Below are 19,018 nucleotides of genomic sequence, written 5' to 3' on the forward strand. Positions count from 1 at the left end.
GGCCACCCCTCAAACGTGACCATCAGCCAGTGTATCAATGCAAAATTTTTAAATTTACCCCTCAAGCAGCCACATTTTACTTTAACATGTTTCCAGAACCAATATTTAATTCAAACAGTATAATACGTAATATGATTATCTTTACCTGTTTCACAAGGTCTGGTTTTCATTACTGAAAGAAGTGTTGGCTAAAGTACATGTACAATAAAGGTTAACATTATACCATTAATGTTGATATTTACAGGAAATGGGGTCAACAATGCTGTGACAGAGTTTTGGGCTTCACAAAGCTGTTGAGATTTTTTCTTTGATGATTATGATCCGGTTGTAACTGTCAAGACCATAATAAGGTCGGCATTGGCTAAATGTAGATTTTGTGGATCAGTACACAGCAAGAAAGTAACATTGAACAAAACAGGGTACCAGACGAAAAATCATGTGACAGTACTTTTATCAATTCCTTTATAACAATGCCTTTCATTGACTCTACAAAAAATTTGTTTGCATAATAAAGTTGCGGTACTGAACAGTTACAAACATAGGAATAAATCGTTACAAAACTTTAAAAATGTCATCACATAAATAGAGAATAAATACTTTAAAAGAAAAAGTAAAATTTATTCAACATGACGACAATAGGGAGAGTTCAAGAGTTCTTGCCAAAATAAATGTTGGAAAAATCAAATATACAACATCACAACAGATAAAGAGAATATTCTGCAGCAAGTGGGAAAATGGAGCAAATGGAAAGAGAATTATTTTAAATGCAAAGCAATGTATGTACCAAGATTTAAATGAATTTTTTTTATGGTTTTGTCATGTGCATGTCAACAATACCCTAATCGCATTTCATGCCTAAAACTAAGAGATATTAATGTATGTTAGCTTGAAATAAGTCAGGTCTTAAGACAAGAAGAACCTTTTAATAATTAATGTTACTTTTAAATGAAAATATTAATTAGTTGTAGCTTTCTTACTACATACACATACTTGTCACAAATACAGTCACCCTCTAGAAAGGCCACCTGTCTTATACAGCCACTTGCCTGGTGCAGAATGGGTGGCTGTATAAAAGAAGGACCACTATTTCATAAACACTTTTAAAATTGATAAAAATTCATGAAAAAATTATATAAGACAGTTGGTGTATATACATACATGTATATATATATATATATGTAAAAAGTTTATTGTTTATACCTGAATTAAGTCACTTTACAAAACTAAATATGAAGCATTATGGCCATAAATCAGTTCAAACTACATTAAATATCATTTAATATAAAACATATGTATGTCATGTAATGGTTAATAAAATCTGGTAATGAAATGAGAGCTCTGTGGAGAAAAATCAATAAAATCACACAGCAAATACAAACTATTCAAAAAATGACATCATCTAGCTCATTAATAATAATGCATGGTTAAGGTAATTAATATAATAAACTGTCAAGTTTTACAAACAATGTAATATATTTGTAAATGTACTCATATTAATGTAAAACATGTAATACATGTATCTGAATATGTGTTAGACAAATGACCACTGTAATATTCTACACACTGTAATGTCAAATATTCTCAATTTCTGTATCCAACTCTGCCTTTGCACTATGAATAGAAAGAAAGGATAAGGATTTTACATAAACTATCCATCATCCAGATGTTTGAATAATAAAAAAATACCAAAACAAGCTATGTAAACTGGTAGCAAAGATGTGGTCTTCCTAGTTTAATTTTCCCAAATTTTACTTTAAAAGTGAAACATAATTATATTAATAATAAGAAAATCTAGTGCATTGTGGCAAGTTGTATTTGAATTTGTAATGCATTAATAATTCTTTTTGGCCAATGTTAAAACCGGTTTACATCTCTTCAGAATGACCGATAAGCTATGTACGTGTCTTCTGCCAATGAAATGGATGCAGTGTAATCTATTGCAGCCAATCAGAATAAGTTTTATATTTGCAGCATATCCTTTTTATGTTAATCCTGTCAATAGACTCCTACATTTTCATGTGCAATATGGTGGTGTTACACACTGTTATATAGTTTAGTATGTCTGCTTTCTAGGGTTGTGATGTTAGACATTTTTATAGGGTTGTGATGTTAGATATTTTTATATAGGTTAGTATGTCTGCTTTCTAGGGTTGTGATGTTAGACATTTTTATATAGGTTAGTTTGTCATGCTTTCTAGGATTGTGATGTTAGACATTTTTATATAGGTTAGTTTGTCATGCTTTCTAGGGTTGTGATGTTAGACATTTTTATACAGGTTAGTTTGTCATGCTTTCTAGGGTTGTGATGTTAGACATTTTTATATAGGTTAGTTTGTCATGCTTTCTAGGGTTGTGATGTTAGACATTTTTATATAGGTTAGTTTGTCATGCTTTCTAGGGTTGTGATGTTAGACATTTTTATAGGGTTGCGATGTTAGACATTTTTATATAGGTTAGTTTGTCATGCTTTCTAGGGTTGTGAGATCGAAGTCATGAATTAAAGTAATTTCACTAGCATGCGGAAAACAAATAATTCACCAATTCATAAAGTTGAACAGATTGGTCTGGAATGGAACCTTGGTCAGCATAGATAGACATTAATTTAATGACTGTGCTTTATGGCTGACTAGGTCCAAGTATAAAAATATAAATGTTGGGTGCATTTCCTTTACTTTGGAAATGAATTAGAGCTATATTATTGCCGTAACAGATCCAAGTAATAGGAATGTTATTACTGGTCAATAAAAATACAAGTAGTAAGTACTATTCAAACAAATAAACTGATCCCAATAGTAAAGTCAACATGCATCAATACAGTAGTCCCCCTCTTGAACAGCCCCATGACCAGCGGTCACCTGCTTTTTACGGCCAGAATCCCTTGGCACCGACGAGTTTGTATTTAAAAAAAGTACCCCTCAAGACCAGTCAACCCTCTAACACAACCAGCGGCCAGCATATAAGTACAAAAAATGGAAAATATTCCCCTCACGAGCAGCCACTTTATTTTTCAAAACCAATAATTAATTCATATTGTGACGTAAGGTAAGTAATCAGATTATCTCTATAGTCAATACCTATCTCCCGATGTCAAGTTTCCATTGCTGAAAGAAGTGATGACATGTAACAGTAAGATTAATATTGCATCATTGTCTATAAAAGACGACATTTACAAGAAATGGGCTCAACAATGTTATGACAGAATTTTGGGCTTCACATTTCCATCAAGTTCTTCTCTTTGATGATTACAAACAGACATAACTGTTAAGCTCATAACAGGGTCAACATGGCTAAAAATAGATTTTGTGTATTAACAAAGAGAAATTAACCTTGACCTTGAACAAAACAGGGTACCAGACAAAGAGCAAAAAATCATGTGACAAAATAATTATTGCTTCCTTTATAAGGAAGGCATTTCGTCCACTCAACAAAAGTTTTGTCTGCAAAATTAAATCACATACAGTTAGCAACATCAGAATAAATCATTACCAAACATTAACAGGTCATCACGGAAATGGAGACATATTACTTTAGAAGAAAGTCAGTTATTCTATTCGACAACATCGGGTGAGAAGGGAAGGGGGGACTTACAGAACAATTTTATGTAGAAATGACTAGAATAAAACAATTTTATGTTAAAAAGACTCAAATAAACAATGTCGTAACCGATAAGGAGATTATACAGCAGCAGTGGGAAAATGGAGCAAACGGAAAGTGAATTATGTATGTACCAAGATTGAAATGTTTCTGAATGGTTTTGCAATGTGCATGACAACAATACCATGACAACAATACCCACTTGCATATCACGCTTATGTCAAGAATAAGAGCTATTAATGTATATTCAGTTGAAATAAGTCTATTATTATAACAAGAACCTTTTAATAATTAATGTTACTTTTAAACGAAGATATTAAATGAAGATATTAAGTTCTTTGAAGCATGTAGTTTTCTTACTACGTACATTATATATACTTCTCACAAAATATTTAGTCCCCCTCTGGAAAGGCCACCCGTCTTATAAGGCCACTTTCCTGGTGCAGAAGGGGTGGCTGTATAAGAGGGGGACCACTGTATACAGTGTATCTAGTGAATGATATAAAAAGTGGGGAAAATTCCATTCTGCACTTACAGTAGAACTGATCTCAGTGCTCATTATTTGATGGTAAATTATTGAATTACATCTGTACCTGTGCTAAAAAGACTACATCTTGTAAGGCAGGACCCACCTTTAGAAAGACCTTAAAAGTTGGATCTATCTTATGCATCAGATGACAAAAAAAAGCTGTACTATAGTATCATCCGTCTCCACAACAGGTGCTCTCTGTTTAGTTACTGAGTATCCTTGTTGTTCAAAATACAACAAAACTTTCACTGATTTAAACTCACGTTCATCTTAATAACCAAAATTCAGTAAACGAAGCTTCTGCAATTGAAATTTTCTACAATAAAGCTGTAGTTAACAGCACCATAGCAATCTGAAACAGGGACTCTTAGGACCCAATTAAAGACAGGAAGTAATACACTTCTCATAATTTACTAAAGTCACACAATTTATAGTCTAACTTGTTTGTTTTCCATTATGGCCATGTTAGCAATGCTATTCCTATACTTTGTGTCCAAAAAATATTTTCTTCACTTTAAAACCCATTCATAACCACATCTAAATGATGTCAATCAAAGAATTTATTGATCTATATTACCATGATATAATGAATGACACCCAAAGTGATGTTCTGATGTAACAAGGGCTGTTTCAAAATGAAAGATATGGGTGTGGTTGGAGTTAAGGTGTTGCACATCTTGCATGAAATTGGGGGTTCCACAGCAGGTTTTTTTCTTCTTGTCCCCAAGTTTGGACATGTGCACCCCAATAGACATTCCTTTTCATCAGGAAAAATTGCAAAATCTCAATGTTTCTTCAGTGGATGTATATCCATCTCTATGTTAACATCAGCAATGGCCAAAGCTATTAAAAGTGATAAAAACATAGAGCAAGATGGCAATAAATATTCATTTGAGACTGATGATCTAGAAATGAAAAGATTCAATGCTTGTGGTAATCAGTGCAGTTGCAATGTAAAGTTTTTGATGGACACTAGTATATCATTTTTTGAAATTAAAATTACACCTATGACAAGGAAGATTTATTTTGATGTTGAATTGATCCCAAAAATCCAACATTTATGGGAATAATTAGTCTGTCATTTAATTATTAATTTATTCATTTCAAATGTAAAGTAATTAAGTAATTAGGAAAAACGGGTTTTTATTACAAAAATTCTGGTAGATAATGAGTTAAATGAGAGGATGAACCGGACCAGAAAATTCCATTAGTGCAGCTCATTTCAGGATAACTAGATATTTAAACATGTTAATGTTTTCATGAGTTAGTTGAACACATGCTTAAACCTTTATTCTACTAATGAAAGTGTTGAAGGAAAATTGGATGTACAGTGCCAACAACAAAGTGAAGGTGGCACATTTGTCTAAGCAAATAAAATCTATCTCATTTTATTAGTACTACTAGCGTATTATAAACTTTTCCTTTGTCCTTTTAAAATGTGTCCCCCACATTTGAAGGGAGGGAGGATGGAGTCCCTAAGTTCTTGGGATCATAGATGCAACACTAGTTAAAGGCACTTAAATAAATATGGGTGAAGGACTTCCTATAGACTGTTGTATTATGTTAACTAGTCCAAGTGCTTATCCTTGGATAATATATGTCTTCTCATACTGACATTAACAATTTAAAAGGTGTATAAAATGACAATTAAATCACTAGAAAGAAAAGGCTATATCAGAAAGTAAACAGGTAGCAAAAATCTCTCAATTGGTGCTCTACAGGCTAAAATTAATTTGTTAGGATCTGAATTATCAATGATATTTTCAACAAACTCTAGCACAGCAGATTTGGAAATAAAAATGACATAGCATCATGTTTAAGAAGGATCGAGAATGAACCCCATCAGTAATGACCACCCAAGAGAAAGAGACAAACTGGCCTCTGTACACAGGTGACCTCCATGTAGGTCTGCCTTTTGAACTTGATTTCTGAACACATATCATGCATTAATAATGTTACTATTACTACCATTATTATTACTACTACTACTACTACTACTACCATTATTATTATTAGCATATTCAATTTAGTACATCTGTACAGCCAGTCATGTTTCACATTATTCAACAAAATCAGAGAACACATATAATGTTCTCTCTCAAAGTAATACTCCACACAAGAGTACTATTTCCTGCTGACTTTAGTTCAACACATTGGGACAAGTCTGACCACCTCTACACAGTGGTCATCTGGTCACAAATGCCATTCTGATTTCCTGTCTGCAAATTTCCTACATAAAAATAATGTATATAAAGAACTCCATGAAATGGTTGCATTTAGCAAGGTGTAAAAGAAACTTATTCTCACATCATAAGTTAAAAAGTACATAAATAATATATAAAAGGCATAAAATGTATAGGTATTCAAGCAGCATGATATACAATTGTGATGTTTCCCTGTGGCAGACATCATAAAACCACCAATTCAGCTAAATCAGGCCTTGTCATGTATGAAAAGCCTGTTTATATTGGTCTGATGACACTATGCATTGAGAAATTAAAATTAATGAAACTGATATTGAATTATATTGGTTCATAACTTCATCTATTGATCTTTGCTTTGCTACAATTTTGATTTTTTTCTTCATAAATTGTTCATGGATGAATGATGTTTAATATGCTGCCACTGTTCCCTTGTTGTTCTGTTAATTTTGTCCAGGTGGCTCTGTCTCAGTTCTACTGTTATTCCTAATTGTTCTGTAAATTTTACTCTTTGTCTAATTGATTCTCTAGTTGTTGTTGTTGTTTCTCTCAAAGTAGACAAAGTCAATAAGGAAAGTGGCTGTCAAAAGCAATGCCTTCTTTTGGAGGTCCATTTCAACAGGGACTGAAAAGGAAAAGTTCAAAATTTGAAAGGTCAAAGCTGACTGAAAAAAAAACTTAAGTTGAATGCAAGATTTGAAATTAGATTCGCAACGAACAGAGAGAAAAAAATGCTCTTTTATTAGATGACTAGGGAATGTATCATTACTTAAATTTCACAATAAGACAAGATCAAATCTGATACTTTATAAATCTACATAAATCCATCAATAAAAGACTTATATACTAGGTTAAAAATCTCTGATTTTTCTGAAAATAAAGTTTATGTATCGGCATAGATTCATTTCATACCATCTCTAAAAAGGCTGCTTATACAACTGACAAAATTTGATAATTTTGAAGGAACAGATTAGTAATGAGGATGAAGAAATCAATAATGATAAAGGCAGTGAATAATACTAAAAAATTATCATCATCATCATTACGATAGAGCAAGACCAGACACTAAAGATGAACAAGATAAAAGCAGGTGTACAGAATCAAGACACCTTGTACAGAATGATGTGACAGTCAATCACCAAAAATGACAGTATCAAGAATCTAGCTCCTTGTGACAGTCAGTCACTAAAACAGTACCAACAAATAACTCCTAATGACAGTCACCAAAACAGTCAGTATGAACAAGGTAGATCTTTGTGACAATCACCAAATGAGTCAATACCAGCAATCTAGTTCCTTGTGACTGTCAACAGCCAAAAGAGTACCAACAAACTAGCTCCCTGTGACAGTCAATACCCAGAGGAGTATCAACAAGCTAGTTCCTTGAGACAATCACTAAAACAGTACCAACAAGATAGCATCTTGTGAAATTGCCAAAACAGCCAGTACCACAAGCTAGCCCCTTGTGACAGTCAATCACTAAAACAGTCAGTACCAACAATCTAGCTCCTTGTGACAGGCAATCACCCAAGCAGTCAGTCCCAACAAGCTCCTTCTCCTGCCAATCCTGTGGAAGTTATATTGCTGCATCCATGAGAAGCTGCTGAATGACAGGGGAAGATAGCATATTCTGCTGTGGTGTTAGATCCCACCATATCTAAATGAATTCTGTGGCATGAAACATAGCCAAGGATTGAAATTAATGGTCAACTTTGACCCCCATCCTACGGTTGTATAAAATCAGCAGTCAAAAGTTACATTCAATGCATGAAAGATGAAGGAGAATGCCAACACATAAAGAACACAGAACACAACATAACTTACTTGGCATTACACAAGGTCAGCCAAAATCATAACCATTTATTGTACTTTGATTTTTTTAAAAATAAATACAATAATTGTCTTATTAATTGTTTGCACATTCTATTACTGAGTTAAATATTAGAATTTTTTTTTTACTAGTAACTATTCACATGTCTGAAGAAAACAGTTAATGGGAATGTATGAAAATTATAAACAAAATGGTACATACATTGGACCCTGAAGTCATTGACTCCTCCAAATATCTCTCTGCAACCTCCCCAGTGCTTGATTATGCGCCCAACTTCAGCACCACTTGTGGCATCACACACCTAAAGAAGACAAGTGAATCAATTTTTGTACCTTGACAAAGAATATCCAAGGTTGGTTACACAAGGGTAACGGGTATATGTAAAATGATAATGATAATGTAAAAAGGGTACACAAAACACAAATGTGAGACGAATTTAAAATAAATTGGGATTCATATATGATTGATGCATCTAATAAAAATATCATTGTAAAGATCTCTGTGAAGAGAAGTTTTCAGTAACTTATGTTTCTCCATGAACAATTACCTGTTAACATAAGGAAATAAATTCTGCAACCTCTGGAATCAAGCCAACCCAAAGTGAAAAAAAGCTCATCTTGACGTGTATATAAATGAATGACATGGACAAAGGGAAGTAACTCTTACAAATTACCCAATTACATTAACATTTGAAGAATAGGTAACAGGAGGGGCACGCCAGTCAGCTGAATCCTCGAGGTCTCCAATAAAAACACTGAATGTGAATGTGAGACTCATCAAATTTAATGAGCTGAAATCTTTATGAAGTGTGCCAAATTCCAAATCAGAATATGCCATTCAAATGACCTACTTGAGCCATGAGACCAATGCTTGAGAGGTTATATCATGCCTTCCTGTCACTGCAGGGGTAGGCGGAACTGATGTAGGGGCTGCAAATGTGTTATGTGGGTCTTTGATAGCATCTGAGTGTGTAAACTGTGTCATTCAGCTTTGTCTTTATTGATGGATCAAACGAAATAGGGCAAATAGTTATTTTCTGCTGTCCTGAATATGGCAACCTGTTCTTGGAGAAAAAGCCAGATTGCATTATCTGGACAACTGGTCTAATAGGAACTGGCCATAATTCAAGTCCAAAGACTGGACAATACAGCTCATTCATCTGGCTGATCAACAGAGCATTGATGGTGTAAGCCTCAAGAGCCAGGAATGGACACACTAAGATCGGCAGTTTGCAGTTCCACCTTGTTGCAAAGAGGTATATCTTTGGGCAATCCCATAGGGTACAAAGACGATGAAAACCAGATGGATGGAAAACCAATCCATGTGTATCAGTTCAGCTGGCCTCTCCTTAATAAAGAATCAGCCAGGACATTCAGTCTGGTATATGATGAACCTCCAATGAGATGAGCACTGGGTACACAAGCCAAAGAACTCCCATACCATAATATAGAAAGACTAGGGTGTGGAGTAAACAGGATTATTTTCATCTCTCCCTCATTGTATGTGAAACTGAGGAGTCTGTGATTGCATGACATTAGCTCAGCTGCACAAGGACTGTTGCTATTGTGGCAAACTTTAGTCCTTTTGGCAGTAATCATCCCTCCTTTGGTACTTTGCCTTATGAAGTCAGAATGAAGAAGGGATAAGCAAGTACGGCTGAAAAGATTACTCCCATGTAGACTGCTTCCAAATCTCCAAACAAAAGGGTTGAGCCAAAAGGCATGGAGTGCAGAGCTTGTCAATATTATAAACAGAGGGACTAGCATATATGCAGCAGTCAAAACTCAGACCATTTAGTACATGCCGGAGTATGATCCTTACAGCCAACTCTTGGGGTCTCATATGTGTGACCCTTGGGAACAGAGTAAGAATTCTGCTCATCTTCCTCATCAGCATTAACAGAAGATTCAGCTGTATATATCTGGTTTACTGCTGGTGAGGGAAGTGCCCCTGACAATAAAATATGGTAGATTTCTCTGATTTGGAACAAAATTCCATCTTCCATATTAAAAACAGAATGAGGCCCAGACATTGTGTTTAGACTGATGGGCTTGTCTGATCAGCTTGACAGCTGGCATGATGTGCAAAGTTGGATGATGTGGCATAATCGGTCAGCTGGTAGCGAGGCCAGTTGGTTTGTGTGTAAGTGGCTGTTGCAGATATAGTTGTGACAGTCCATTATTGCTGATTTATGGTCAACAAGTCCATAAATGGGTAAGCTGGATGTCTGTATGGGATGGAGAACATATGACAATCTTGCTCATGACAAAGGCTGGAAAGACCAGAATGTAACCCCATTTTGCCTGATCTGACATGTGGGATGAGTTATGCCCAGTTGGCAGCCAAAATGTTCATAGTTTCCTCCACTGCATTTTAATACCACACCCCCCACTCCCCAACATTTTATAGTTGTGATGACAAAGCAAAATATTGGCAAACTAGAATTTCAAACATAGCTTGTTGGATCGGGCAATGCATTTGCAGTTCCAACAGCAAGTGGGAAGGATCCAGTGTAGCTGTCTAAGGTGATGGCAGCAGTTGGCATGTCCTGTATAATCCTCACTTGGGGGTGGGGGCATCCCAGCCATCATTGCTACAGACTCCAAGTGATGATGCAGGCTCAGTATGTCCATGTCTGAGGACCCCAACCTTTTCTCCTTGCCCTAGAGTTGCTACTGCATGACACAAAAAGACATGGACCCCAACCTTTTCTCCTTGCCCTCGAGTTGCTAATGCATGACACAAAAAAACCTGGACCCCAACTTTTTCTCCTTGCCTTTGAGTTGCTTCTGGATAACACAAAAGACTTGGATCAAGCTCCTTCACAACAAGTACTGCAGGCACTGTATGGGTTCGATTTTGGCTTTGAGCAGTTTAATGCCTTTTTCAGAACAAGACAGGCTATACATGTTGGCCAGTTATACGGGGAGGAAGTACAAACTGATGGGAAGCTACTGGCAAGCATTCTCACATACCATCTTTGGTGTATGGATTTTGTACATTCCAGATATCATGTGAAACTATGAAATGCTTACATTTTTTGCACTTTTATTACACTTGTTGCCTGAAATGATCGAGAAAAAAACAGACTAAAATACAATGAACATTCATGAACTCAATGAAACTGGTTCAAAGAAAATGCCTTGAAGATAAATAACTGAAATAAACCACAGTGTCTGCTGTTGAATTGAATGAACACACAAGTGAATCTGTCTGACATGTATGACTTCAAAGCTACTATGACAAGATGCAAATGAAATGAATTCACACAAAATAAAACAATAGGCAGTTTCATTTTTATTTCAAATGGTGAACCTACAAAACTTTGTTGATCGATGGCTTGAACAAATTCTCAGTACTAAAATAAATTCAGTCTCAAGCAAAAGTTTAAGCTGGGAAACATCCAGTATAATGAGGGTGAGAGAAGGTAATTTGTAAGAGTTACTTCCCTTCGTTCAAGTGTTGTATAACCAGTAAAGATCCATTTGTTAGCATCATGGGATTTAACATAGAGTGATGCATTTCTGCTCACATCACTTGAAAGAGACATTTTGTTCTTAGAATTGTTTTCTACCAAGGATTTATCTGATATTAGCCTGGTGAGCCAGTTCAACAACTCTGGGTTCCAATGCTTTTTTAAGAAGGTTAGGAAAGACAAAGATTTACCTGGAAATTTCTACTACTGAGTATGATAGCTTGTTTTATCCTTGATTTTCACAACTGAGGGGCACAAACGTAACCAGAAAGCATTGTGATTCCATCATCTTTTGCAAGTCTTTTGGGTTGGTTGGAAGGCGTGTAAACCTTGACAGTTCAAAGAACCAGTATCAACTGCCCAGGGTTCTGGATCTGGGACTGGAAAAACAAAGGTCGGTAGATTCACATTCCACCCTCTTGCAAATAGTAGGCACAGATTTGTCTAAATACAAAGGGAAGAATGGATAATTTGTTTTGAATCAGCTGATTTTATCGGGACACTAATTCTGCTATGACAAGGAGTCCACTAGGCACGTATCTGACTTGGAGGTACATTTGTTGATGATGACACCACCTGAAGGCAGAGGTCTGTGGGACACCAACTGAAGGCAGAGGTCTGTGGGACACCTCCTGAAGGCAGAGGTCAGATGATTTTGTTGGCCCTTGCTTTTGCATGTAATTTTTCACAGCAGAGATGTAAGATTGTATTAGAACACACGTTCTAGACACTGTCTCCTGCAACAAATGAAATGCATTTACTATGTCCTTTTGTTTCTAAGATGTTTAAAGAATATTCTGCTGACAAGTACAGGAGGTAGGTACTACAACTGCCATGCAACAATCCAAAGAGCATGAATGTACAAATGAATACTTGCTGAGGTACTAGTCTCACCAAATTCAAAGTTTGTCTCTCTGAGGAACTAGACTCACCAGATTCAAAGTTTGTCTCTCTGAGGTACTGGACCCACCACATACAAAGTTTGTGTCTCTAAGGCACTGGACCAACCACATTCAAAGTTTGTCTTTCTGAGGTACTGGACTCACCAGATTCAAAGTTTTTCTCTCTGAGGTACTGGACTCTCCAGATTCAAAGTTTGTCTCTCTAAGGCTAAATCTTGGAGATAAAAACTGGGCAAGGTTGACTCTGCATGCCAGCCAACAGCTATAATGACTCAGATCAAAACATTATGTTGGAAAGCGAGGCTTGCTGAGATTACTCTGATTGTAAGAGCTGAAGTCTTCATGAGGTGACTCTTATCTTTCAAGAAATCAGAGTACGCTGAGTGTATAACCCACTTCAGCCATGAAGATTGGGCTTCCTGGATTCTGTGAATTGCTCATGTGTGCCATGACTTGCCTCTCTGTGCTCCAAATATTGATGGAGGGTGTTGTTCTTGATGAGTCTATGGATGAGAGGGAGTATATGACAACTCTCTGGTTGCCAACCATCTGATATGAACTGAAAATGGTTCAGGTCAACAGAATGGGCATGTAACTCGCTCACCATACATTAATGTTTTGTAGGAACATAGCTTCAGTGAACTGCAAGTTAAAAGCTCAAATATATCTGAATTCAGCCAAGTCAAAGGATAGATTCCATTTTGGAAACAAGGTGATGGTTTTAGTCGATTCCATTATCATGTAGTGTTAGCCTTTGATAGTAACTGAAGCCAACAGTTTCTCCTTGCAGAACCAGAGAAAAAGGCTAGTTGTGGGAATCAGGCACTCAAAAGGACTATGTTTGACTCTGCACAGGTCCCTGGAAAACCTGCCACTTCCTTCATAGTCCTTTAGAGTTGATGGCCATCTTGGTAGTTAGATTCTCTCCATGACAGAAGGTTTAAATTCTTTCTCTCCCAAGACTGTCTAGACAGGAGCCAAGCATGAAGAACTGGACAGTGGTAGAAAATCTGCAACCTCAGCTGTTTGAGAAGTGTCAGCTTGGCCTAGGCAGATCAAGATCACTAGATTGACTTTACCCATCTAAGGGGCTATCAGAATCATCTTGCAGTTCTGCCACCTCCGCTTCTGGATTATCTTTGGTAATAAGACTGCAGGTGGGTAGGTGAAGACCCTCAATCCCTCCCAAATGATTTACAGTGTCCATATCCCAAGCATCTGGGTTCAGAACTGGAGAGACAAAGGTGGATAACTTGTGGCAAAATAAATTATCATCAGACGACCCCCAAAATGCGCAAGAAAGACTGATTGACAAAGTGACTACTCTGTAGGATTGATTTGACTGTTGACCCTTTCTGGATAGAGTATTGGCACAGACAAAGGGACTATTACTAATTTGCCTAATTTATACGTTGCTATGGAGTTGGTCACACCAACATAGAAACTTCCAAATTGGAACACACAGGTTGAGTGATCTGGTGCCCCCATTTGAGGAGGTAGGTCACAAATACAGAGTTGTATGACATAATTAGGACTGTTTTATCTTGACTGAAATTTCCAGAACTCAAAGGCATTTATCACAGCCTTCATTTCAAGAAGGTTGATGTGGAGAGGCTGATCCCATAGCTCCCAAGTGCTGCTCACCGTAGTGAAGTCCATCAACAGGTGGGCATCCCAATCATACATAATGGCATCAGGTACAGTCATTTCTGAATGGGGCTGCCATAGACGAATCGTTTTTGTTAGCAAACCAAAGTTGCACCACTGATGTAGAAATGATTGTACTCATGTGTTATCATGACTTTCATCTAGGGGGCTTGAAAATGGGTGCCACTGGGCCAGCAAGGGGGACATGTAGGATCAAGTCCACCAAGGCAGACAAGTTGCAAGAAACTCTCCAGCTGAAATCCAAGGCCTCGACTAAGGTTGGTTTGAAACTGCATACCAAGATGTACAAAATGCAAAGATAGATAAAGACTTTTCCCAGTTCACAAGAAAACCTAGCTGATTCAATGCAATCCATAATTTTGGTAAAAGCCCACTGGCTGATGTTTAGGTGAAAGGGAAGGAAATTTGTGTGAAGCAGGGTGAATAGGTAAGTGAAAATTGTCTGTCAAATCGAGACTGATGGTATACTCATCCCTTCTGAAGGAGAGATGAATTGATCACTGTCTCCATATTGAATTTCCATGACATAAAATCGGAAAATTGCTAATGAAACCAAATCTAGCATCAAAGATGTGGCAACGTTTTTTCAAAGGGGCATGGAATACATTCTTATCCACTTAATAAAACTGCAGTGAAGACATATAAACTGACGCTAAATTTTTATCTAGAGCTGGGAGGTCATAATTTAATGCATCACAGTAGGTATCATACTAGGGTGATGAAAAAACTGTTGCTGATACTTGGCTTTCTGAAATGAAAACCTTAGCATTCCTTGGGTCACAAATTCTTCCCATGGTCATTAATTTCTATAATTTTAGATGACTGGGGAAGGATGGAGTCTTTCCTCCTTGCTGAGGTCTACTGACACTTTAACTTTAGTCATCAGTAGAAGGTAGATTCCAAGGCCAACAACACACTCTTTATTTCTTCTATTGCAGTCTTGAAACTAAACTCAGTTCGTTTCATGGTTGGATCTGAGCAAGGCTGTCTTGTTGGGGCATAATCACACTCCTTGTGTGTGTATTATTCTGGCTTGGTGTGCATATCAAAATAGGCCATACCAGGTGGCATACATGATGCTGTTGTTGTTGTTGTTGTAGGGTTTAATGACATTTTTCAGCACACGATAGGCTATAGATGGCAGCCAGTATTAATGGTGGAGGAAGAACCCGGGAAAACCCCGGAAAGAACCACTGACCCACAAGAAGCTACTGGCAAGCTTTCTCACATACCCACATTGGCTGAATCCGAGACTCGAACCCCCACAGACAGAGGTGAGATGGTAGTGATCCATAACAGACAGCGCTTTAGACCACTCGGGGCCCCCCATACATGATGCAATACCGTCATCTCTTGTACAAGTCATGGTCCTCTATGGATAAGCCATGAATATATAGTAAGCCATGTCTGCTGGACAAATGTGTTGGGCCTGAACAGTCTGCTGGGAGTATGGTTGTCATGTTTGCCGGCCATGAGGAAATTGGTCAGGTCACTGCCAACGCCAGTTGCACCAAACACATGCCTAGATGGATGGAATTTTCACTAAAATCCCCATCATATAAGGCGCATTAACAGCACTAAGATCTCCAAAGTTAATCATGGCTAGCTGTATAGCTGTATGAATAATGTTCCCAAACTGGGTCAGTAGGGAAGATTCTGGATGGCTAAATCTTAGTAAAAGATGGATCCGATGGATCAATTACAAACTCCATGTGTTCAGACTTACAGGCCTGAAGGACAGGCAGGGGGCCCGGGCTGCCTAAAATTAGGTGAATATTCCCCCAGTGAGTCAGGAAAACCAGATTAAGATCTCCTAAGTTAATCACAACTGGCTGTACAGATGTATAAATAATACAAAGGCTTTCAAGCCAGAGAAAGGAACTGCCGCTAAATTTTTATGCAGAGCTGCAAGGTCATAGTTTAACCAGTATTAGTAAGAGATGGAATCAAGGGTAAAATCTGACCTGACTGTAATAACTGTATTGTATCTGTTCCATGGCAATTTGCAAAATGTCAATGTTTTGCTCCCAATTTCTGCTGAAATGACTGTAGCTGATGGTTGTTTGGGGAACCCAGTAGCATCTTGTACAAGGCTTGCAAGAGATGATGACTTTGGATGAATGCTATCAACATAATCTTTGCAAGACTTATTCCCTTTGTTTTTCCCTTTGGCTGCTTTTTGCAGAACTACAGTCAAAACATCTTCCAACCATGTAGCACACATGCTGCAGCAAAGAGATGATGTACATTTTGTACATACCAGACAAGACTCTTGTGCATCTTCATTTACTTTTAATTTTTTGCTTTTTATTCACTTAGTCTACTTAGTTTTACTGAAACAACAAAAGAAAAAAAGAAGCATAAATTAACAATTCAGCACAAAAGTTGTCAAAACAGAACCAGTTACTAACATGGGAAAAGGAAATTAGTCAGTGTTGTACTAAACTGTGAGTGACAACATGCATTCACCAACAGCGTGTTGTACATCTGGCCGAAATAGACAAAGTCCACAAAATGTGACAAAATTCACCCAAAAGTTGGAAAAAATATATGAATAATGTATGCAATCTGTAGAGGAAAGATTCCTACAAATATCTGTCCAAATTCTTGGGTAGATGGCTAAATTTGTTTCACATGTAATGATGCAGACTGATGTGGTGTCAGTACAAAGTTGACAGTATGGAAGTGAAGCTAAAATCTGGCAACACCTGGTGGTGATGGCAAGGGGAGGTAATAGGCAAAGAGTTCTTGCCCTTTGTCTGGATGAAAAGGACAAATTTTCTTATTTTTAGTAGGATTGGGTTCAGGAGGTAGCAGGCTTTTCATATTTTTTAGTAAGGCTGGATTTAGGGGGTAGCGGGCTTATGTCCTCACAATAATGTGATCAGGCAGCATATATGAAGGAGAACTATGGCTAGAGTGCACTTCACAGTTTTGAGAAAACTCCATAGAATTACTATAGATATAAATGCACGCATATTCAATTTTGTGAGATATCAAACAAACTGTGCTTCCTAGCACAAGCAGAAGTAGTAACTTATGCATGGATGGGATTTTAAGTCAAATCCCTCACCCAAGTGATTACTCTAGCAGACTTCCAATTAGGAGGTCAGAAAACTTTAATTGCCTTTGGGAAGATCGGGTTTGAGGTAGCTGATGTACTCCAAATGTTTTATGATCATACACAGTAACTGAAAATGAAACACCGCAATAGTTACAGTCTGGGTGTGTAATAACAGAACATATGTTCTGAATACCAAATAAACCAAATATATTTGAATAGGTACATAAGATATTATAAAAACGATTTTTGTTGTACCTGAAATATGATATCAGTGCAGCATGCGCAGTAGCAACACTCTCCATTGATGATAAAAACAGGATTTCCTTGGGCATCAGACACCTGGTACTTGGGGCTCCAGCATGTCCAGCTAAAATAAAGAATCAAGTACCATAAAATTCAGGCCAGCTAAAACTCTAAGTTTTACTTCTTGTACTAGCCCCTAGTTATTGAGACCATACATGGTCTAGCCCCTAGTTTATTGAGATCATACATGGTCTAGCCCCTAGTTATTGAGATATTACATGGTACAGACCCTAGTTATTGAAATTATACATGGTATAGCCCCTAGTTATTGAGATATTACATGGTACAGCCCCTAGTTATTGAGATATTACACGGTAAACACACTAGTTATTGAAATCATACATTGTATAGCCGCTAGTTATTGAGATCATACATTGCATAGCCTCTAGTTATTGAGATCATACATGGTCTAACCCCTAGTTATTGAGATCACACATGGTATAGCCCCTAGTTATTGAGATCATACTTGGTATAGCCCCTAGTTATTTAGATATTACATGGTATAGCCCCTAGTTATTGAGATAATACATGGTATAGCCCACTAGTTATTGAGATCATACACAGTATAGCCCCCTAGTTATTGAGATCATACATGCTACAGCCCCTAGTTATTCAGATCATACATGGCCTAGCCCCTGGTTATTGAGATCATACATGCTACAGCCCCTAGTTATTGAGATCATACACGCTACAGCCCCTAGTTATTGAGATCATACATGGTATAGCCCCTAGTTATTGAGATATTACATGGTATAGCCCCTAGTTACTGAGATAATACATGGTATAGCCCCCTAGTTATTGAGATCATACATGGTATAGCCCCTAGTTATTGAGATCATACATGGTATAGCCCCTAGTTATTGAGATATTACTAGGTTTAGCCCCTAGTTATTGAGATCATACATGCTACAGCCCCTAGTTATTGAGATCATACATGGTATAGCCCCATGTTAATGAGATATTACATGGTCTAGCTCCTAGTTATTGAAATCATACATGGTATAGCCCTAGTTATTGAGATCATACATGGTCTAGCCCCTGGTTGTTGAGATTTTACATGGTCTAGCCCCTAGTTATTGAGATCATACATGCTACAGCCCCTAGTTATTGAGATCATACATGGTATAGCCCCATGTTAATGAGATATTACATGGTCTAGCTCCTAGTTATTGAAATCATACATGGTATAGCCCTAGTTATTGAGATCATACATGGTCTAGCCCCTGGTTGTTGAGATTTTACATGGTCTAGCCCCTAGTTATTGAGATCATACATGCTATAGCCCCTAGTCATTGAGATATTACATGGTCTAGCCACTAGTTATTGATATCATACATCATGGTTTCATGTGTGTACACATCTGCTGGAGTATGAGTGATGAGTCTGAGCCCTCAGTCAAAACCTGAGGGTTTGGGATCTTTTGAGATCTCCTGTAAGCTTACATACTATGT

At 37.2% G+C, this 19,018-nt stretch overlaps 1 protein-coding gene across 6 annotated transcripts in view; it reads right to left on the reverse strand.

Moving 5' to 3' along the window:
- Positions 1-434: 434 nt before the first annotated feature.
- The window catches only part of LOC149796094 (phospholipid scramblase 2-like), an 87,591-nt gene continuing 69,007 nt past the window's right edge, over positions 435-19,018 (reverse strand). For all 6 annotated transcript variants that reach the window (XM_089966012.1, XM_089966009.1, XM_089966013.1 and 3 more), the window contains exons 5-7: positions 17,520-17,631; positions 8,357-8,456; positions 435-6,949 (exon numbers count right to left, since the gene is read on the reverse strand). In XM_089966012.1, coding sequence (XP_089822138.1) covers positions 6,852-6,949; positions 8,357-8,456; positions 17,520-17,631 — 310 coding nt within the window. In that variant the 3' untranslated portion in view covers positions 435-6,851. The remainder of the gene's footprint in view (positions 6,950-8,356; positions 8,457-17,519; positions 17,632-19,018) is intronic.

Source organism: Sinohyriopsis cumingii, chromosome 7, assembly GCF_028554795.1.
Source record: "Sinohyriopsis cumingii isolate HCF-2022 chromosome 7, ASM2855479v2, whole genome shotgun sequence".
Lineage (NCBI taxonomy): Eukaryota > Metazoa > Mollusca > Bivalvia > Unionida > Unionidae > Sinohyriopsis > Sinohyriopsis cumingii.